This window comes from Myotis davidii, unplaced genomic scaffold (genome assembly GCF_000327345.1).
Source record: "Myotis davidii unplaced genomic scaffold, ASM32734v1 scaffold1290, whole genome shotgun sequence".
NCBI classification, from domain to species: Eukaryota; Metazoa; Chordata; class Mammalia; order Chiroptera; family Vespertilionidae; genus Myotis; species Myotis davidii.
In genome coordinates this window covers 144619-165593 of record NW_006282186.1, presented here as the reverse complement: position 1 = coordinate 165593, position 20975 = coordinate 144619, and the positions used below count along the sequence as shown (strand labels likewise).

Sequence of the window (20975 nt, the reverse complement as noted above, 5' to 3'; positions counted from 1 at the left end):
AAACAGTTTGTCTTTTTGTCTGTTGTTCACACCATCTGAATGAACTATGAAACTTATGTGTGCAGTGTTCTATTTTGCCTGTCTGGCGTTTTCACTTGAGTCTTAGGAACAGAGCTAGAGAAGAGAATGAGGATATGTTAGAGAAAAAAACAAAGGAACTTTTAAAAAAATATATTCATTTCAGAGAGGAAGGATGAGGGAGAGAGAGAAACATCAAAATCATCAATAGGCTGCCTCCTGTATGCCCCCTACTAGGGATTGAGCCCACAATCCGGGCATGTGCTCTACCCAGGAATCCAACCATGACCTCCTGGTTCATGGGATGCTGTTCAACCACTGAGCTACACCAGCCAGGTGGAACTTCTTTTTTTCCTTATGAATTTGAAGGTCCACAAATCTAAATGAAGAAGAAAGCTCTTCCTTTCTAGCCCTAGATTAATTTTATTAATGCAGTGCTGGAAAGAAGACTTATCAAAAGGGATCAAAGCTCAGTTATTCTGAATAGTCGTTGGAAAGCAGCATTTCTTGGTTAGTTTCTTTTTTCATCTTCTCCCAAATAGCTGTTAGTGATCTTGAAACAAAAAAAACAATGTAATCCGGCCAGCGTGGCTCATCAGTTGAGAGTTGGCCATGAATCAGGAGGTCATGTTTCGATTCCCAGTCAGGGCACATGCCCAAGGTTGGGTTGATCCCCGGTGGGGTTGGGGGGTAGTGCAGGAGGCAGCTGATCAATGATTCTCATCATTGATATTTCTATCTCTCCCTCTCCCTTCCTCTCTGAAATCAATAAAGATATATTTTTAAAAACACAATGTAATGGGCCCTAGATCTTAAATGAGGTGAGCAGTTTATTATGTACAGCTAGTTCCTAGATAAGGGTCCAGCACTAAAACATTTTAACAGGCAGTTTGGGGCTCCCCCGGGACTTGCTTTGCATGGAGTTGAAGCTCTTGCTGAAACAGCTCTGACCATCTGGGATGCTAGCATTCAGCAGTTAGTTAGTTTGGGTATCTGTGCTGTCTGCCCCGTGTACACCTGCCTGAGGAGATCACCACTTTTCAGTTTCATCCAGGGCTTAATGAATGCCAAGTTAATTGACAGGAAAGGAAACACTGACGATCTACTAAACAGGCCTGTGTACATAAGTAAAGAGTTGCTCAAGTAGACAATTTTGAGCTTTATTTTTCTCCTTTGTTAACCAACCTCAAGAAAGCCTTTGTTCAGTTTAGTGTCATTTGGTTAGTGTTTTTTTCAAGCCCTTTAGGAAAAATATTGTCCTTTCTTGCTTAACTTATAACCCATACAAAATTGAACTAACATCAATTTAGTTTCCATGTTTTAAAATAAATTAATTCTACATAATCCCAAAGGTCTCTGTTTATTCTACTTGGCCAATAAATACATACATGAATTCTGGGCTTGGCATTAGAAGTATTAAATAACTGATTTATTCTTTAAGTTGCCTCCACATCAGTAAAGTGTTAATTAAATTAGAGAAGGTATCTAGAATAAGGCTAATGCTGTTGTTGCTGGCAGAGTCTTATGATTATTATGATTATTTTGCAACAAAACAAGAGGAGAGGATCTTAATGCCATCAGGGCCATGCTATCAGATGTTTGCGGATGCCTGTTCTAGCATGTTGCCGGGAATTACTGTCTTTACTTTCTTGGGACTAAGGGGAAGGGGGGCTTTACACTTTTTTAATTGCCTACTTTAGAAGTCCTAGGCTACTTTCATCTTCTAAAAGGCTTAGTTTAACTTTACACATACACATTAGCTATACGTGTAAAAGCACTGAATACAACAGTATAAGATATACTAAAGTAGTTGTCTATCCAACCCCAAGTTTGATAGTAGGATATGAAAGTCTAAAAGTTTAAGTATGAATAGTCTATGGGGAAGATATATATATATTTAAGTCATGTGTTGGTCTCCTTTTTTTTTTTTTTTTTTTTTTGTCCTTTCCCGGAAATACTATTTTGGTGACTAGCCAGTTGTAAACTGTGTTCTCCCTCAATTGTGTACCACCCATTTCTTTTTATTGGAGAAATAAAAGTGGACTTTCTTTCTTAAACATTACATTTAGCCTGGCCAAGAGGTGCTGTGATTGTTATTCTGTAAGCCAGCTTGCTTTTTTGACTTGTGCAAAATGTCTTTTGAAATGTATAAATTAGATAGTATAGTATTAATTTTCTTTATTTTAGTCTTCAATTTAGAAATTGCAATATAACGTGTTTTTCTATGAGCAGATTCTGTTATATATATATAGACATATATATATGGATATATATATATGGATATACATACATATATATATGGATACTAAATAGTTGGCCCTTGAACAACACACGTTTGAACTGCGCGGGTCTACTTATATGTGGATTCTTTTCAATAAATACTGTAAATATATTTTCTCTTCCTTATGATTTTCTTAATAACATTTTCTTCAGCTTATTTTATTGTAAGAATACAGTGTCTGATACATATAGCATACAAAATATGTGTTAATAGGCTGCCTGTTTATTGGTAAGGCTTCTGGTCAACAGTAGGCTGTTAGTAATTAAGTTTTGGGGAAGTCAAAAGTTATATGTGGATTTTCGAAATGGATATTGACAGTGCAGGCATTGAAGGTCCCTAAACCCCACCCCCACCCCCATTTCGTTCAAGGGTCAGCTGTGTATATTTTTCTTTTAAAGAGATTTCTGCCCTGCTACCACTTCAAAATCTATGTGCTGTTGTGTCTACTCAGAAGAAAAGTACAGGAAAGCTAAGATGAGGCCCTCCTTTTCCTGTCTTGGTCTTGGTCTTGGAAACAAACATTTTCCCATCTTTCAGAATGGCATGTGTTAAAGATGTTTTTAAGCCAACTCCTTACTTTTATAAATTAGAAGTACTCAATGGCCAGAAATTAAGATCCTTCCATTTATGGATCCTCAAAGTCAAAGTTGGACTGGAAGTTAGATTGAGAAGGAAGATGCAACTCCTTCCACAGCCAACAGAGCTGCTGTTTCTGGGCCTGCTTAGTAACGCTGTGATAGGTAGCTCCTTCCCTCTGTCGCAGCGTCTCCCACACCGGCAACATGGTGTCACTGCAACCTGCTCATCTGAAAGCTGGAAATTGTTAAATATCTTTTATGAGACTTTTAAATGATAACATTTGTTGATGTTTGTGATTATATAAGTGTTTATTATCGAAACTTAGGACATAATTGTAAAGAAGGAAAACCACTATATATTAGCTGATGGGACTTAACTCATTTTCTTTTTCCTGACTTCCATAACCCAACATGTTAGAGGACTGAAAAATTATTTTTTAAAAATTGACACAGTCATTCTCATTGTCTTACCCCATGTGTGGAGCACTGGGATGCGAGCATTTGTGCCTGCTCTTCTATTCCTTTAAACATTGCCCTTTTCTGGACAGTCTGGAAATGATTCTGTTGATATGTATCTTTTAAGCCTAAATAATGGGTGTAAGTGTACCCAGAAGCTGTAGAGAGCTGCCTTGTTCAGATCATTGGAAACTTCTAAGACTCATTCCAATTCTTCAGCTCTTTGTGCACCATTATGCACATTGGGGCATCTTCATACCCACGAGAGCTTTCTGTTTCCAATGTATTGTTTAATATGACCAGAGTTAACCCACACCCAAAAGGGATGTACTTTCCACAAGCCAAAGGAAAAACAGAGAAACACAAAGCAAAAGGAAAACAGGCAGAATGCACATAAACGTAAATCAGGAGTTCTCGAAACAAGCGTGCCCTTATGCATAAGCAAGCGTCTCTTCAAAAATGTATTTCTTTGCTCACAGCTGAGATTCGGAAGTTTTGTATTTCATTTGAGACTCCTTTTCTTGGCGTGTGAAGGCGATAACTGCTGCCTGTCAGGGCCCGACTCTTGTGTTCACCCTCTTTGGTGGCACGTGGGGGCTTAGAGCTCTATCCTGAGGTTCCTAAACCAGAAATGGGAATCTGAGGGAGCTCAGGAACAGCAGGCTGAGCTGGTTGTGGCTGTTAAACAAGTGCTTTGGGACACCAGATCTCTTCTAGCGTCATCATTGTTCCCAGTCATTGCTGCGCCACGTGAGTGTTCTCAGTCTCCCGTTCCCATCATGATCCTCTGTCGCTCAGTCTGTGTAGACATTGTAGGCTTTGTTCTTTGGTACAGTAATCTTCTGATCCCAGTTTGATGAATGTTTTCAACACTGCTTTGTGAATAGTGATCTGCTGAACAATTGCAATTATAGAATTGTTGTATGTAATGTACATATGGAGAAAGAATGTATTTTGTTCATTTTCTTAATAAAAAGTTATATATGGACACTACAACTCGTCTCTTGTTTGCTAAGACTACTTTTGAAGTCAACTTGTAAAATGTTTATGTACTTTGCAGTTACATTTTTTTCCCTCAAAAAGGATTTATCCGGGCTTCCAAAGAGGAAAACGATACACATTGTAGAATGGCCTTTGGCTCGAAGTTTCTGGGGAGGTTTTCATTTTTAAAGAACTGTAAATTCATAAAGTGAGGTTTTTTAATCTGTTAATGAGCAGTTCAATTTTATGTTTTATATATTTCTTTAAGGGAAACGCATGTATAGGTTAGGAACTGGAAGAAAAAACTGACTTGAAATAGAAGATTAATGATAGAAAAGATAGTAGTAACAAAAGAGAACCACAGAGCTGAAGGTGTTGCAAAGTTTGGAAAAATTCTGGATCCCTGTCCACAGTGAAAGCGGTTGAGCCCTGAAAAAAATAAACTCAGAATTATGCCAAAGAAATGGATCTCAAGAACAAGGAAACCTGCAGTTGGCCCTTTACATCTGATCTGTTTTACATTTTCTTGGCTTAGTCGCCCTACATTTTGCAGTGAATTAGTTGGTCAACTGATTTTACTCAAAATAATTTATTTTCTCAATTTACACATCAAGTCCATCTTGCTTTATCTCTTTCATTTTTTTAAATACATTTTATTGATTTTTTTACAGAGAGGAAAGGAGAGGGATAGAGAGTTAGAAACATCGATGAGAGAGAAACATCGATCAGCTGCCTCCCGCACGCCCCCTACTGGGGATGTGCCTGCAACTAAGGTACATGCCCTTGACCGGAATTGAACCTGGGACCCTTCAGTCCGCAGGCCAATGCTCTATCCACAGAGCCAAACCGGCTAGGGCTCTTTGATTTCTTGAGTGTGCTTTGAGCATGGGTCATAGGTGATATTTGTTTTCAAAACAGGAAACCTGAAGTGATCAGGCAAGGAATTAACTCAAAAGGATGGAAATGTGGGATACAGTCTCCCCTCAGTACATTTGTCTTCTGGTGGGAAGTCAGCAATAAGCAAAGAGGGCTCTGTTGAATGCCGTGTGATACCAGCTGCTCCCACCTTGAGGGTGGAGACCTACCTGGATTGGAAGTGCTACCTCAGGAGCTTCGTTACCTGAGGAGCTGATCAGGCCTCTACTAGGGAAATGCCAGTGCGTGCCCACAGCCCCAGAGTTCATAGGCATTTTAATTTTTTTTTCTGTAGATGAAGGCAGTATTTTTTTACAACTAACCCTTCTAATTTGGAGGGTGTCATGTGAAAGGCTGATGGCTATCCTGAAGCCCACGATAGTCCTGGCATAGCCTTAAAAACTAGTTGGTTACCTTCCTGCTTTTCTTCACCACACAGCGCACACATTCTCCTTTCCTTTTACATATCTTGGAAGGAGAAAAGGTATGTGGACCCACATCCCGCGTGGTTCAGGGTTCGGGATCTGGAGAAGGGGCCGCACGCAAATGAAAGAGACAAGAAATAATTTGGAAATATTGGGGGCCAGGCGGAAAGCCCAGTGCAAGAGAAAAGACTTCCACTGGTGCCCAGGCCTAGCCAACCTTTTATTCAATTTTGGATACACATCCAGCTCTTAGGCAGGTAATTGTGGTAACAGACAGACTATCTTAATGGTCAGTAAATATTAGATTTACTCTGAGACTATTTGGTCAGGAAATAGCTTGAGCCCCCATTGTCTGGACTAAACAATCGGTGCATAGCTCTGCTCTAGCCCTTGCCAGGGGCTCAAGGTTCACCAGCCTTCCGGGATCCTTGTTTACACTTCTCTGATAGTGAAGACAATGGGTGGCTTCCCGCAAAAAGGAAGAGGAGAGACGGCTTTCTGTGGCTTTCTGTGACAGTACCTCCCGGCCGCTGCCGCGGGGACACAGCTAGGTCACACCACCTACAGGCAGGAGAGCATGGTGCTTGGACTAGCCCATCGTCGTTGCTCTGAAGCTTCTCATGTTCCCGGGGACTTCCTCCCTCGGCTTTCACTTGGGACAAGCAAAGCCATCAGTTCCATCTAGAAATATTTTTCCAGGGAAGAGACAAGCTGTAGGTAGAGGTGGCCTGTCTCCTGCTGTGCTGCTAAATTTTGATGGTTGGCAAACCCCAAGAGGGGAGATTAGGACATTGGCGATGTCTACTGCATCTAATGTACAGCTGCCCGCTGACCGTCGGTCGCGGGAATGGGCAGCCAGGGCAGGAGTCAGCAACCGAGGTGTATTTCCAGATCGGGCATAGTCCCAACTTCTCTGCCTCACTTTCTCATCTCTTAAGTAAATGTTGGCAGCAGATCTTGTTTGCCAGGATCCCATTGACTCTTTAACCTGTAACATGCCAAGGTCCTTGAAAAATACAAGCGATGTCAGCATTCATCACTAGTGTTAACTATAATAGCCAGTCCTATTCTTCACTCTTCCCCTTGAGGTCCAGAAGAAAGGATGGGGGAGACTGTGAATAACAAAGAGGCATAACAAATAAGAAATGACAACAGAGTGGCTCTGGGTTGGCAAGGTAGAGAGGAGGGTGAAGGACCTATTCAGGAAGAGAATGGAGTCTTAGGCCTAAATTGCAGCCAGCAATAAGCTATGAGTCACTCTTCTTAGAACAGTGTGCCTCCAGCATGGCCCAGGCTCCTGGCAAGGTCCTGGTACTTGTATTCCTTCCTTCTGTATCCCTGGCACACTCTTGAAGTTAACCTCACAATACCCCTGGCCCAACTCTGGTCCACCCGTAAGGGTGTTCACTGCCTTTCAGAACCCCCACATAAAATCATATTGTAGCAGCGGTTGCATTCTAGAAATGTACCCTGTTGTTGGGGCTCAAGCATTCATGTGGTATTGAAAAAGGAATGTAGGACCGAGAGAAAAGTTGTAGATCCAAGGCCTAGCGCTGCCATTTAAACACCTGCCTGTGAAACCTTAGAATCCGTAATCTCTGTACCTAATTTCCCTATTGGTAGTGGTGATAGTTCCTAAATAAGAGATGTGAAAGTGTTGTAAACTGTAAGATGTTAGGCAAATGGGAGCGACTGTGTAGCAAGTATGAACATGGACCAGATCCGCATTCCCCTCTGGAAGCTGGGACTGACAGTCCCTCCCGGCCGCGCGGACACACAGGCAGGTCACACCACCTACAGGAAGAGAATCAAGGCATCTTCGAGCATCTTCGAGTGATGATGGACAGGCAGAGGCTTCTTGTGACAATAGATCAGCAGTTCTCAACCTGTGGGTCACGACCCCTTTGGGGGTCAAACGACCCTTTCACAGGGGTCGCCTAAGACCATCGGAAAACACATATATAATTACATATTGTCTTTGTGATTCATCACTATAATTTGTTCAATTTGTAACAATGAAATTGGGGGTCACCACAACATGAGGAACTGTATTAAAGGGTCGCGGCCTTAGGAAGGTTGAGAACCACTGCAATAGATCCTTTTGTGGGCAGGAACGGGACCAGGGCAGAACTTCTGTTTATTTTTTTAAATACTTTTGTCTCCATTGGTGTTTTCATACCTGATCAGGGTGTGGTGCTGGGTGGTTCACAACTGTGTCTGACGCAGAAGCAGAAGGAAGAGGTGAAAGTGATAAAGCAGTGTTGTGAGGGGCAGAGGCCTTTCGTGCTGAGACTAGAGCAGCCGGCGGTAAGGAGACCCCGTCACCTCCAGAACCCCACGCTCCCCTTCCTCCCTGTCAGCTCCCCTCCTCTCTCCTCCCTGTCAGCTCCCCTCCTCTCTCGGGGGCCCAGATGCCCAGCCGGGGTCTCTGCACTCACAGCAGGTGCACAAGTGAAGAACGCGAGCCAATCAGAGCACAACACTGGGACCAAACCAGCTTACACAAAAGCACTTTAATGGACAGTATACAGTTTTCAAAAATATATTTTTGTAAGAAAATGGCAATAATTAAGTATAGCCTTTACAAAGAAGTTTCTCAGTAAATTCCAGTGTACTTCAGACCCCTGTCCACCAAGACAGCCTCCTGGGCAAACGGTTTAACATCCACTAGTAACAGAAAGACCCACATCCAATAGCGACCCCCTCTTCTCCCTCAGTGTTGGGGTTGCACCAGGCCTGCGTGAATCTGCCTTTCCTCATCTTGTTCCCTTTGATCCTTGGTCCGCTAGTAGCAGACGCATATGTAACAGCTCATTCAAAGCTGTTTTCTTGACAAAAGAATTGTTCGTTTAAGTCTTAGACCTGAATAACTAGGAGAAAGTGTAGAAGACCAGTAAGGTTCCTATTGCTGCCTTGCTGCAGGGCAGGATGGAGAAGGGAATTCTGTCCTTGGGGGGTGGCCTGTCCTTGATTAGCAGTCCTGAATTTAGGGGTTCTCTCTGGGGCACAAAGCACTGGGCAGGCTTCCAACACAGGTTTTAATCCTGTTTCTGTCACTAACTATGTGACTTGGGCCACATCACTTTATCTTCCTGGGCTCCAGGTTTTCTGTTTAAGATAAAAACAAGAAGATTGGACTAGGTCTCTACAACCCCCTTCCTGTGACTGGTGTGTCACTTTCCAGCCAGGGTAGCCCTCACTGTACAGGCTGGACTCTGGGGAGTGTGAGGATCGAGTTTCAAATGAAAATGCCCAATGCCAAACACTGTGTCATCAGCCTGTCTTCTATTTTATTTTTCATTCAAGAGACATCATTTCTAGTAAAACAGACGTCTACATGCCTGCTCAGAGAAAAAAGCCAGCTCTCTTACAAATGTTTTTCCAGAGAACACTCACTTAGAGCCGTGCTGGGTGAGTTAACGCGGCCGTTTTATATACATTACCGAAACACCTATAGATGTATCAGCTTGAACTCGTTTTTCAGTTTCTCCAGCATATTGTCCAAAAGGATAAAGCTCAAAAGTAGTTTAAATAAACTTTCCGCTAGCTTTTATGGCAAGAGGGGGGAAAGGAATCTGTCTAGATTAAACCCGTATTCTCTCTCACGATTCCAGAATATTCTGTTCGTCCTTCCAAAGCTTTGCCGCTTCTCTCGCTTTCATGGCAGCACACTTCCCACGGGGTGGGGTTTGTCCAATCGTCAGATTCGCGGCTTCTGGCCTTTCACGCGGCTCAGGGGAGCCAGTGTGTCACAGCAGGAAAGAGGGTGTAACCTCTCTGTGGGTACCACCTGCTTACAGTCAGCTGTGTTCCTGGCGGGCTCCTCTCCTCAGCCCAGGACCTGGCTTCCCGACAGCAGTTAGAACCCAGGAAAGAGACGGGAAGGCCTTTACGGGTGCATGGCCGTGAGGCCTTGACATAGATGTCTAGTGGCAAGAGCAAGCCAAGGCCAGGGATTGGACTCGGAAGTTGCCCCAAAGGCTAGAGAACACACTTTGGCTGCACCAGATGAAGGAGCCTCTGGGCCAGCCCAAAGCTTCTCAGCTTCTCGGGCAGAGCCAGTCATTCCTCCGGACCAAGCTTTGCTAAGCGTCATCGCCCCCCACCCCCTACCCAGGCCTGGGGGAGCGGCTTGGGCCAATTTTCAGACATATTTGCTGTCTCTGAAGGCCGAGCCGGGGAAACACGACCCAGATGGGCAAAGGAGGAGAATCCTGGCCCCTCCCACAGTGGCCATGACAGACCCACTGGGTAGGAAGAACCAAACACGGGGCAGAAAGGAAGCAAACGTCTCTTCCCAGCGTAACAAGATTTCCTCTTTTCCCCAAACCGGCATCGTCCTCCCTCCTGCCATCTCCACACAGATGATTTGGGATCCTTGTTGGCCTCGCATCTCTCTATCTCTTGGGAAAGCCATTGGGGCCCCAACTTGAACCCCAAGGCCAAAGGGCTAAAGGCTATGACGAAGGAATCGGGCAGCCAGGGAAGGACATAGAGCTTCCCTCTCAGCTCTTACCCTTTAAAACAAAGAACCTAGCCCAAAGCAGAGAGCCGACTTCATCAGAGCCATGGCAGGGCCTGTTTCTAGGTTCTGGAGTCCTGGCTTTTTCTCATTCTCCTGAGCAGTGCTGTCCATCTTCCTGGCTGGTTCCAGGGAATTTAGGCCCAGGAACAAGAAACCTTGGGCAACATTCAAAACTCCACACAGGATTCTCTCTTCTCGGAAAGGCAGATTAAGCCTCACTCTGCCCAGTCCTCAGGCGCCGTCTCCATGGCCCTAACTGCTGAGCGCCCCCAACATCCCTCCACTGAGAAATATTTAGTTTCCCTGAGATGCCGCCAGAAACTCAGGACAACTGGGCAGCCCCCTAGGACCCGAGAAGAGGACACGGTTCCTAGGCAGAACAGCAAGGCCACTGGGAAGAGACAGACGCCCGGTCCCCAGGCTGTCCCGTGCGCGCCTTAAAACACACACCGCCCATTCCCTGGGGCTCAGGAGACTCCCAGTCGGTGAGATTACCTGCCTGAGAGTCTCCCTATAAATTGAGCTTTGGCCTTGGGCAGTATAGGGCTGGACTGAAAATCAAACCGACAGATGCATCAAAATAACAAATCGCTCAGCAACTTGCAAAGTCCCTGAGTTTCCTATGACAGAGAGAGTAAGCCCATCCTCCTGGCTATTTCACCCGACTGTCTCTTGAGGACACCTCTCCGCTGGCTGGGGACCCGGGAGGTCCTTCCTCAAACTGCTCATTCACACTGGATCTCGGGGGGAAGGGGGTCCCTAGCTTGGGTCTCACCCCATCTGATGAGCAGTAAACAACATACTAGGAACACTCTGCCTTCAGTCGCTGCTGTAGATGGAAGTTCCCGGTGGACACGGGAGGCCAAAGGAACACAGTGGAGCCACCCCGGGAGGAAGGGCTTCCCCTGCTGCTCACTGTAGACAGACCCCTTAGCAGACCTCGTTCGCACTGGGAGTCCTGGGTGGGTTACGTCCCAACCTGCTAAGCAAAGGCTAAGAAACCAGAATTCAGAGCAAGAGGTTCAAGGTCATGAATGACTTGTGAGTCCCAGGGCACCAAGGCAGAGTGGGGATAAAAACTGAGTGAAGGGAGGGGGAGGAGCAACGGGGACGCGAACACTGACAGACGGGGCTGGGGTAGGACGCTGCACCGGGGATCCAGACTTTCAAGTCATCAGATCCCACTGAGACAGGACCTGGCCCCGCTCTCCCTTCTGCCCCATCCGTAGACTGCAGCCTCACCCCTGCCCAGGGCAGCTCCGGAGGGAGGGGGGCGGTGATCCCAGCACGTGGCAAGGTGGGGATGAGCACTGGGCTGAAGGAGTCTGTTTTCATCCTGACTCTGTCACCAAGTGGCTGTGTGACCTTGACCTTACCCTCCGCAGGCCTCGGTCATCTTGTCTGCGAAACGAAGGGATTCTACCAGATGATCCCTAAGGTCCCTCATATGGCTCTTCCTTTTATTTCTCTTCCTCATCTTCCAGCAGCACTGAGCTCAGGCACTAGTGGGTTATTTTACAAGAGGAATCTAGACAGAATGTGATTTGTTCAGCTTGAAAAGGGAAATATTAAGGCCCTGTGGGGACTGGAGGGCGGGTCCCTCTGAGTCTGCTCGCCCCCCACCCCCAGTCTTTCCCTCACGCTGGGAGGACGCTCCTCCCCTGTCCAGTTGGCACTTGAGGTGGTTCAGTCTGGAGCTCTGTGCCCTGTTGGCGGCGCCAGCAGGCCTGCTTAGAGGTGTGTGTCCTCCTCCTCGTCCAGGTCATCCTTGATCAGGTTGTCCAGGGGGACGATCCAGCTGTCCCCCAGCTCCCCATTCAGGTTGACCACCTTTTTCTCCTGCATCTCTGATGAGGTCTCCATCACTTCCAGTGTTGGGTTGTCATGGTAACCATTCTCCACCGTCTGCAGCTCCTCTGTGAGTCGTTGCTAGAGTGGGGAAGAGGAGTGAAGAAGAAAGGCAATCTGTGGGGGGCTATTATCCTTAACGTAACACAGGTACCCCGATAATCCAGGAACCCCCGTTTGGCTAGTGTGAGCAGTAAGTGCTCTTGGAGGCCACCCTATGACTGGCCTGCCTCAGGGCTAGCTGGACAAGGGCTTCCTCAAGTTCCCAGCTCACCTCACCTTCGCCCCGGTGACTTGTGTGAGTGGAAATGGGCTTCGTTCTCCAAAGTCCTTCCAAGTCTCTCCTCCGTCCCCTCCCCACAAACCTTACTCTCCAGGCGCCTGCCTCACCGCACCGCACTGCACTGGGAAGGAACTCCCTTTATTCAGACGGGGGCTGAGCACCTCTCTGGGCGGAGCACAATGGGCCCAGCAGAGCGTACAGCCCCCTCTGCCGCAGACAGTGGCCGCCTGGAGCCAGGGCTTTACTCCATCTGACCTGAGATTCACCCTGCGCGCACAGTGGAGCCACCTGATCCAGAGATTCTGTTTCAAACGCCGTGTGGGAAGCTGGGCTTGGGGGTCGCTTTAAAGCTCGCCCAGTGCGCAGCCAGGGCTGAGAACGAGAGTCCGGGTGGGAGCAGAATGATGGGAATCCCAGGGAGGCGAGTGGAAGAACTGGCTCGACAGGCGTGCTACACCCCCCGACTTCAGTGACCCCCAGAGCGGCTCCGCACGGTGGGTCTTCTCCCCACTGTGCAGATGAGGAACCTGGTGCTGAGACTACATGACTTGCTCGAGGTCACACGGACAAGAGCGACAGAGGCAGGGCTTAAACCAAGTCTTTCTGACTCCAAAGCCCACGTTCTCCCTCCCACCGTGCTGCTGCTTCAGCTGTCCAGGAAAGTGTCCATTTCCTGGAAGGGCTGGTGTCTGCCAGGGCCCCCGGCCCACTCACTGACTCTGCTGCGGGAACAGTGGGGTGACAGTCCCTGGCGAGGGGCAGGGGGGCTCACCTGGTCCTTCCTCTGAGAGAGGCGCTGGTGGCAGCAGCCGTACAGGGCAGCCACGAGGAGCAGGAAGGAGGCCATGGAGACGATGGTGATGATGAGGGGCATGCTGAAGCGGTCCTCCGTCTCTTCCGGGGGTCCTTGGCCCCCCAGCCGCAAGTCACTGACTCCCATCTGGCCAGGAGAGAGGAAGGTGTGAGGCAGAGAACAGGTCCCAGGCCTCCTCTCTCTGAATTCCCATTCAGGAGGTCGTCTGCTCAGGGTGGGGCCTAGGACACCGCCCTGCTGTCCCCTCTCTCGTCCTCCTGTCTTCTAGGCCAGTGATGGCGAACCTATGACACGCGTGTCAGAGGTGACACGCGAGCTCGTTTTTGGGGGTTGAATGGCATTTAAATATATAAAATAAATATCAAAAATATAAGTCTTTGTTTTACTATGGTTGCAAATATCAAAAAATTTCTATATGTGACACGGCACCAGAGTTAAGTTAGGGGTTTTCAAAATGCTGACACACCGAGCTCAAAAGGTTCGCCATCACTGTCCTAGATGCTTGCAAACCAGAGGTGCCTCTACAATGAGAGAGATTCCGTGGAGCAAAGTAACTGGGGACTTCTGAGGGACCGGCTCCTGAGCCCTCGGTCCCAGCACGTGGGAGGAGCCACTTACCTCCTTCAGGTCATCCCATTTTTCTTTCAGCAGCTCATAGAGGTCCTTGGGCGGGACTTTGGCTGTGGGGAGGGAGAGATGCCGCCTCAGTGGTCTGGCTCACTGATCTGGTGAGGGACAGACGGGGCCCCACCAGGAGGACATGCTGTATCCCCACCTCCTGAGCGGCCTGGGAGGGGGCCTCTGGGGCGGCCCAGGAGGGGGCCGGCTTGACGATTCTTAGGGAACGGAGGGAGCACCGTGCTGACCCATCTCCAGGGCTCCTGAGCTGTCACCCGTCCTGCCCCACCCCCATCCACAAAGGGCTCAGCCCCCCTTTGCCCCCAGCTCACTCTGGAAAGTGATATCTTTGATGGCCACGGCCTGGATTTCTAGGGCAGGCACCACGTGTATATGGCACTGATCTCGACTTGGGTTGAAGTTGGCCTTTGCTGCTCCGCACAGAAATGTAATCAGCTTGTCATCCAGAGGGCTCCCGGGGTGCCCCGCCTGGAGTGGGAGACCACAGGTGAGTCCTCAGGGATCCTACAGCAGCCCAGGTGTGGGGCTGCCCTTCGGAAGCACAAACCTGTTTCCCTCTCCAGCCTCAACTGGGGCCATTCCCAGGCTGGCCAGGAGTTAAGAGATCTGTGCTGTTCTGCAGGACAGACCCTGCACTCCACGCCCCGTGCACCTCTCCACCGCCAGTCCCCCACCCTGTTTATCTTGTCCTTGTGGAACAAGGCCTTTCACCCTAATGCCCTTCATCATCTCTCTCCTGAGAAGGGGCTAGAGGAGGTACGGCCACTCCTTCCCGCCGTGGGAAAGACCAGTTCTCTCTGAGCTTCTCTCCAGCCTTGACGCCCAGTTCACAGACCTCAGCAGAGGAAGCCATAGCTCTCATGAGGTTCAGGGTTATCTACCCCAGAATTGAAACATGTGCCTATTCCCTGGAATAAGACCCTCTGAAGCCATCAGCAGGCTGACAGCATGAAAGGCGGGGCCGTCACTGAACAGGGAACCGGGGAGTATCTTGAAGATGCAGAAGGGGACATCTCGGAAGGGGGCTTTCTATATTCCTAGGGAGACAGAGCCCGGCTGACACGCCTTAGGGCAGCGGGTGAAGAAGCAAAGTGTGGCCGCTTTTGCCCAGTCCTGTCATGCCATCTAGAGGCACCGAGCTGGCATTTCTCTGACCTGGTTTTGGAATAAGGGACCGAGATGAAGAAAGGACTCTTGGTTTGGCTGACCTCAGGAACCCCCAAACCAACTGCTGGGTTTCGACTGGAATTTCCCAGGCTTACAGGTTCCCCAGCCTGACACCAGGTAAGGATCCAGGCTTTCCACCTGCCTTTCACAGCAAGGGGGGAAAGTGCTCCTCACACCCGGTGACAGCCTGCCAACAAGGAGACTCCTCCCTGGTCCCGTACGCCCAACCTCAGGGGAACACTGATCCCCTTTCCAAACTCTCGTCTGAATGTATGCTTTTGTAACGTTCGCTTGGAAAACGCCAGCAAAGTGGGCGCCCAAAAGGAAACAACTGCAGGAAATACAGGCGGCATCAAAGTGCTGCAAACCCAAGTTCTCGGTTCTTTAGAAACCATGTTCTGTTCTAGTTCCCAGGGGTGTTCGCAAAAACAAGCGCTGACCAGGAGAGGGCAGCAGTGAGCCGCCCATCACCTGCACTCGCAGGGCTCGGCCACTTACTGGTCGTGCTGAGTAAAACCCTTGGAGAGACTGGCGGCCCGAGGGCACACAAGGCTACACTCCGGCCTTCATGCCATCCCCTCCGGTGCATGCACGCACCACTCCGCGTGGGAGAACGACTTGGCAATGGCTCTCTGATGCTCAGGAGCTCTGCCTCCTCAGGTTAAAGGAAGATTCTCTCTGGTTTTCCTGAGGCCATGGATCAGGAAACAGAAAACCAGACGATAGGTAAGAACAGGGCGAGTTAGCAGACCAAGCTTCTCATTTTGACTCGAGGCCTCTGAAGCCCACAGAGATAGACTGACCGTTACCTGAACTAGAGGCAAACAAGAACCAGGACCGGGGTTTCCCGATGCTCAGAGCATGTGAACAGCTGCGCAGTGAAAGCCCAGGACAGGACGCCTGGTGCTCCTGGCCCTGCCGCAGCCCTGGGCGTTGCGGCACCCGAACCCCACTTCCTCCCTCTATAAGACGGGATGGGGCTACTTCCTAATAGGACAAAACAAGGCCAGGAAAGCGAACGCGTCTCAGCCCCTTTTCCGAAGGAACTTCGTCCCCACCTCCCTTAACCCTGCTGCTGCTGAGCTGACTTGGGGGTGAGAATCGGGGGGGAGGGGGGACGCGGGTTAGCGAGGCACTCACACAGAGGCTGGTTTTCGTGAGGTTCAGGATGAGCATCTTCTCATTCAGCCTTTCCGGAGGCTCACATTTTACCTGTAAGAAGCCACTGGATTAAGGTTCAGGCGGAGACCGACAGGACCTGGTCTTTGACTCCTCCCCTCCTCCCCCTGGGTGGGTGAGACCAAGGAGTTTCTGGCACCGGGAGCGTGGCTGGGCCAGAGTGTCAGAGCCGGGGGTGTCCCGCCCGTCTAAGCCAGCGCCTAGCAAAGCCAGGAGAGAGCAGGGCCATTGGATGGCTGCTCCTGCTGCCCTAGCGGGGGGCTAAAGTGAAGGAGAGAGCCCCTTCTCCCCACCCAGGTCTGGGCTCTCTGCGGCCCATCCCTGCCGGACTTACCACCCTGTCATTCCCAGGAGCTGAGGGGGAAGAAGGGATGCTGGAGTCTTGGGGGGCAGTGGGAGCCAGCGGAGTGCTGGAGCCTGTGGGTCCCCCAGGAGGCGTGGCTGCGGGTCCTGATGAAGCTGCTGCCGGCCGCAGGGGCTCAGACGTAGAGGCCCCAGGAGAGGGCCCAGCGACGGAGGAAAGGGTCCCTGTGATGGCCGGCACATTGCTGGAGATGGTTTGTTTTCCTTGTGAGGTAGCCAATGGAGCTGTAATTGGGAAAACAAAGGTCGTGAGAAAAGATGAGTGGTACCTTTAAGAGAAAAGGCCAACCTTTCTTGTTCTTCGTTTCCTCGGGTCCTTTGGTCTTATCGCCCCACCTCCACCCCACCCCCAGCCCACCTGGACTGCAAGCGGGAGTGAGCAAACCAGGAGGAAGAACAGGCAGAGGGCAATTCCTGCAGCCTGGGGCAGGGTGGGCTGGACTGGAGGACCCCGCGTGAGAACTAGAGGAAAGGAGTAACAACAGTGACAGTGACATCAGCAGCAACAGCGAACACGCACCGAGGCGCTGACTTCCTGGAGGGACTGTCCTAAGCGCCTCACAGGTACTTTCTTAGTGGATCCTCACAACAAGCCTAGGAGGCAGGTACCATGATCACCAGCTCGGAGGTTTGCCTAATGTCCTCGGCTCACAAGTGGCCGAGCCAGGATTTGAATCCAGCCGCACCGGATGCAGAGCCCTTGCTCTTACAGCAGGATTCGACCACCCTCTCCTGGCGTGGAGGTCCGTCACTTCGGTAAGCGCCTGGCTACCTGGGGGAAGCTTGAAAATGCAGATCCTGAGGCTTGCGCTCAGAAGTTCTGATGCAATACCTCTGACATGTCATGACCTGGAGGCTCATGACCCCTCAGTGAGTTCCGAAATTAATTTACTGGGTTAAGACCAGCACTGAGCAAGAAAGAGGAAATGGAGTGAAGTAGGAAATATCAGGGTGTGGCACATCTGGTAAGGATAAGCCCTGATTAGTGAAAACTTGTATCCGTTATGTGTGTGTTACATGCATTTTGCATGTATGTGCCCTGCATCGCGGTGTAAAACCAACCTGTATTCCTTATAGACTGCCGTCAAACACACTGGAGAAAGACTGCTCTGGAGGATTTCTATTAATACCTCCCCACTGCCACCCACAAGTCTCGCCCACGAGCAGACAGTTGGCTTGTGTCTGTGCTCAGCCGGGCAGGGCACAGCATCGACGCTCAGAACACACTGGGCTGAGTGAAGGCGGCATGTCTTTAACGATGTTTAACCCTGAGCATGGATCTCCGTCTTCCAGCTGAGCAACTGCATAGGTTCTGAGTATTTAAGTCTCTTGCCCTGCCTGGATGGCTCAGTAGGCTGGAGCATCATTCCATACACCAAAAGGTTGCAGGTTCGATCCCCAACTGGGGTGCATACAGGAGACAACTGATCTATGTTTCTCTCTCTCTCTCTCTCTCTCTCTCTCTCTCTCTCTCTCTCGTCGATGGCCTTCTCTCTTTCTCTTTCTCTGCCTCCCTCCCTCCCCTTCCTCTCTCTCTAAAAACCAATAAAAAATATCTTCGGCTGAATATTAAAAAAAATGAAAAATAAATAATAGTTTCTTCTTGCTTGAAAATAAAAGGCATTACTTACCTGGTGGGGTAGGTGTCCCCTGAGGTGTGCCTGCAACCCCCGTCGGTGTGGTGCCTGGGCTACCGGAAGCCGTCGTCATTTTGTTTGGCCCCTCAGGAGAGCTCCCTGGGGGACTCTGAGCCCCAGGGCACGGGGTCTGTGGTCGAGTGCTTGAGGTGGTCAAGGAAGGACCAGCAGAAGTGGGACTTAGGGTGTTAACCACATGTGCAGATTGAGTGGTCGCCTGAAGTCCTTTCTTCGTGGTCATGATGTTCGTAGTAACACTACTTGGGGTCCCAGCTTGAGCTGTAGTTTTCATTTCACTCAGGATGCTTGTGGGTTCTGTCTTGGGCTTCGTCGTCGGGGAAGCCGTTGGGACAGGTGTGGTCTGGCCTGAACCTTGCACCTGCTTTGGGCCACCCGCAGGGGTGGTAGTGCCGCCCGAGTCTGCTTTCTTATCTCCGCCACTGGATGCTGTCGTTGTGCTTTGCGTGGCTGGGGTTGGAGACAGCCCTGAGCCACTGGGTGATGTGCCCTGATCTCTTGGTGCTACAGCTGCGCTTTGTGTGACTGTATCTGGAACCGGGCTTATCTTGCCTGTGGTTGTAGATGTGGCTGTGGTCGGGGTGCCTGTTCACAAAGACAACACAGAACGAGTTAGGGTGTTAGCTGGCAGTGCTCTCTGCCCTTTTCCCCAGCTTCCCCAGGACCCAGGGGCCTTGCTCTGTCTCTGCCATCCGCCTCCCTGAAGGCCTGGCCCTTGACGTGCCCAGATTTTTCTGAGGTTCAAGAAGCCTCTCATGGGGAGACAGAGAGTAAAGCAAAGTCAAGGGAAACTCTGCCGAATGAAAGGCGGGGCCAGCTAGTCCTGCTGCATGTGGAGCCCACCGTGGGCTCCCTGCCCCCCCCTTCGGTCCCATGCACGGCTCTTGAAATTTTCAATCCACCCCCCACAGACCCAGGCCGCGGGGTCACTGGGCCTCCTTCCCCAGCACCCAGGCACATGACCCTGAGGACACCCAACAGACTCCTGCTTGCTGAAAGGCCCTGTTCTAAGCAGGAGAGAGACATGCCTGTTCTCAGGGCCGTGCAATCTGGAGGGAGAATCTGACCATCAAGCTAACATGACAAATGACTCCTGAAGAGTAACAATGAGACTGAGAAGGAGGGACAGTGCAGTGTGTGTGGACTGCTCAGCGTGGTAGCTTAACCTTGTCAGGGGATCGGGGAATGAAGGTCCTCTACTTGTTCGTTTAACAAATTATTTATTGAGGGAGCCCTCCGATGATGGGTTCTCTGTTGGGCCCTGGGATGCAACGATGAATAAAACATAACCCATGGCCTCAGGAAGCTTCCATCCCAGTGAGTAAGGCAGCGATTAAACGAGTGGACAGAACTTCGGAATCTCGGATTCTTGTGGCATGAACAAGGAAATGATAGAGAGAACACGGCGGAGCTGTTTAGAGAGAGCGCTAAGGAAAGGAGCTCAGAGGTGACTGTTAGGCTAAGACTCAAACGATAACAAGGAGAAGGCTGTGTGGGGAAATGGGAGGAAAAGTATACCCAGTGGCAGTCATTGGATTTAAGGCCCACCTTGACTACATCTGCAAAGGCTATTTCCAAATAAGGTCACATTCCCAGGGACCAGGTATTGGGGATTAGACTCAAACACCACTGAACCTTCTAATCTGCTCCCCCAACCCCACTTATTCCACTATAAAAACCAGGGTTCTTAGAAGTCAACTCTGCTTTAAGCAGAAAATGAATTTATTAAAAAGATAATGAGTTAGTTAACAAAATCACTTGAGATGGCTGAAGCATGAGGGCTTAAGTCATAAACTGCACCCAGAACTCTCCTCCTGAACTTGGCTGGTGAGGACACCACTTCCACCAGCACTGAGCATGGCTGGCTTCCGTTTGCACCCCTGACATCATTAGTGCTAGATACCGACGAGAGAGCTCAGTCTTCAGGGATGCCATCAGTGAGAGCTTCCCCATTTCCTGTTATGCCTGTGTGTTAAGATTCTGGGAGGCACCACAGAGGGTCCCTGGGCTCCGTCCACACTCCCCACTGCTACATTATGTCACCACATGTAGGATTCATAGTAAGATGAATACATCTTGTAAGGTTAAGGCTCCTATTTTGCCCTGAATGAATTCCTGGGTGACGCCGTGTGCTCTGTGGAATACCATGATGGTGACTAAGGCATTCTATATGTCCATGCCTCGTGTTGCTGACAGAACATGGCATCTGGGAAAACATACTCAGATTGAGACGTGTCTGTTTTAGCTGCCTCCCTACACCACGGCCACTTGTTCATGAGCCCCCAGAGCAATCATGATTAGGTGGAGGCAGAAAGAAACTTACTGAGGGGCACAATGGTCATCTTGTCCACCTGATTATCGAGAGTGAGGAAAAAATCCTCCAGTTCTATCCCAAGAAGTCCACCTCTATGACGCTTCCATAAAACTCCCTGCACCGATCCTCCATTCGCTATCCTAAGTTCCTAAACACCTATCAAAAAATCATTAGTTGTTATTACCTATAAATTTGGTCAGATCCTCACCTCAGTGTAGCTTACCTTCAATTAAAAAAACAAACAAACCATGAAATATACTATTCAAAGTCCTGCCCATTGGAAGAACTTTTTATACTATCCTTTAGGGTCTCCCCTCAATTGGGCCTTTATCCCACAGCTGTCCACTCTTGCCAGGTCCTAGCATATTACATACATCACCAAAACGTTCCCTTTCTCAGACAACTGATCACGGGGAACTACCTTTCTTTGAGACTTTCAGGTAGGAGGTGAGGGAAGGGGGCAGTGTGGCAGGAACAGACGGGCTGAGGGTGTGGCCACCTTGTAATTTACACATATCTATTTTAGGACCGGCT

The 20975-nt window shown here is 49.4% G+C and overlaps 1 protein-coding gene across 1 annotated transcript; it reads right to left on the bottom strand.

The window, feature by feature from the left end:
• Positions 1–8147: 8147 nt before the first annotated feature.
• On the bottom strand, positions 8148–20469 carry PODXL (podocalyxin like). The gene is made up of 8 exons (XM_006752698.2): positions 20451–20469; positions 18104–18712; positions 16447–16697; positions 16071–16142; positions 14075–14231; positions 13743–13804; positions 13083–13250; positions 8148–12108 (listed from the first exon to the last, which is right to left on the bottom strand). The coding sequence occupies exons 1-8, from the start codon at positions 20467–20469 to the stop codon at positions 11911–11913; spliced, it is 1536 nt and encodes a 511-aa protein (XP_006752761.2). The 3' UTR covers positions 8148–11910.
• Between the last annotated feature and the right edge of the window lie 506 nt (positions 20470–20975).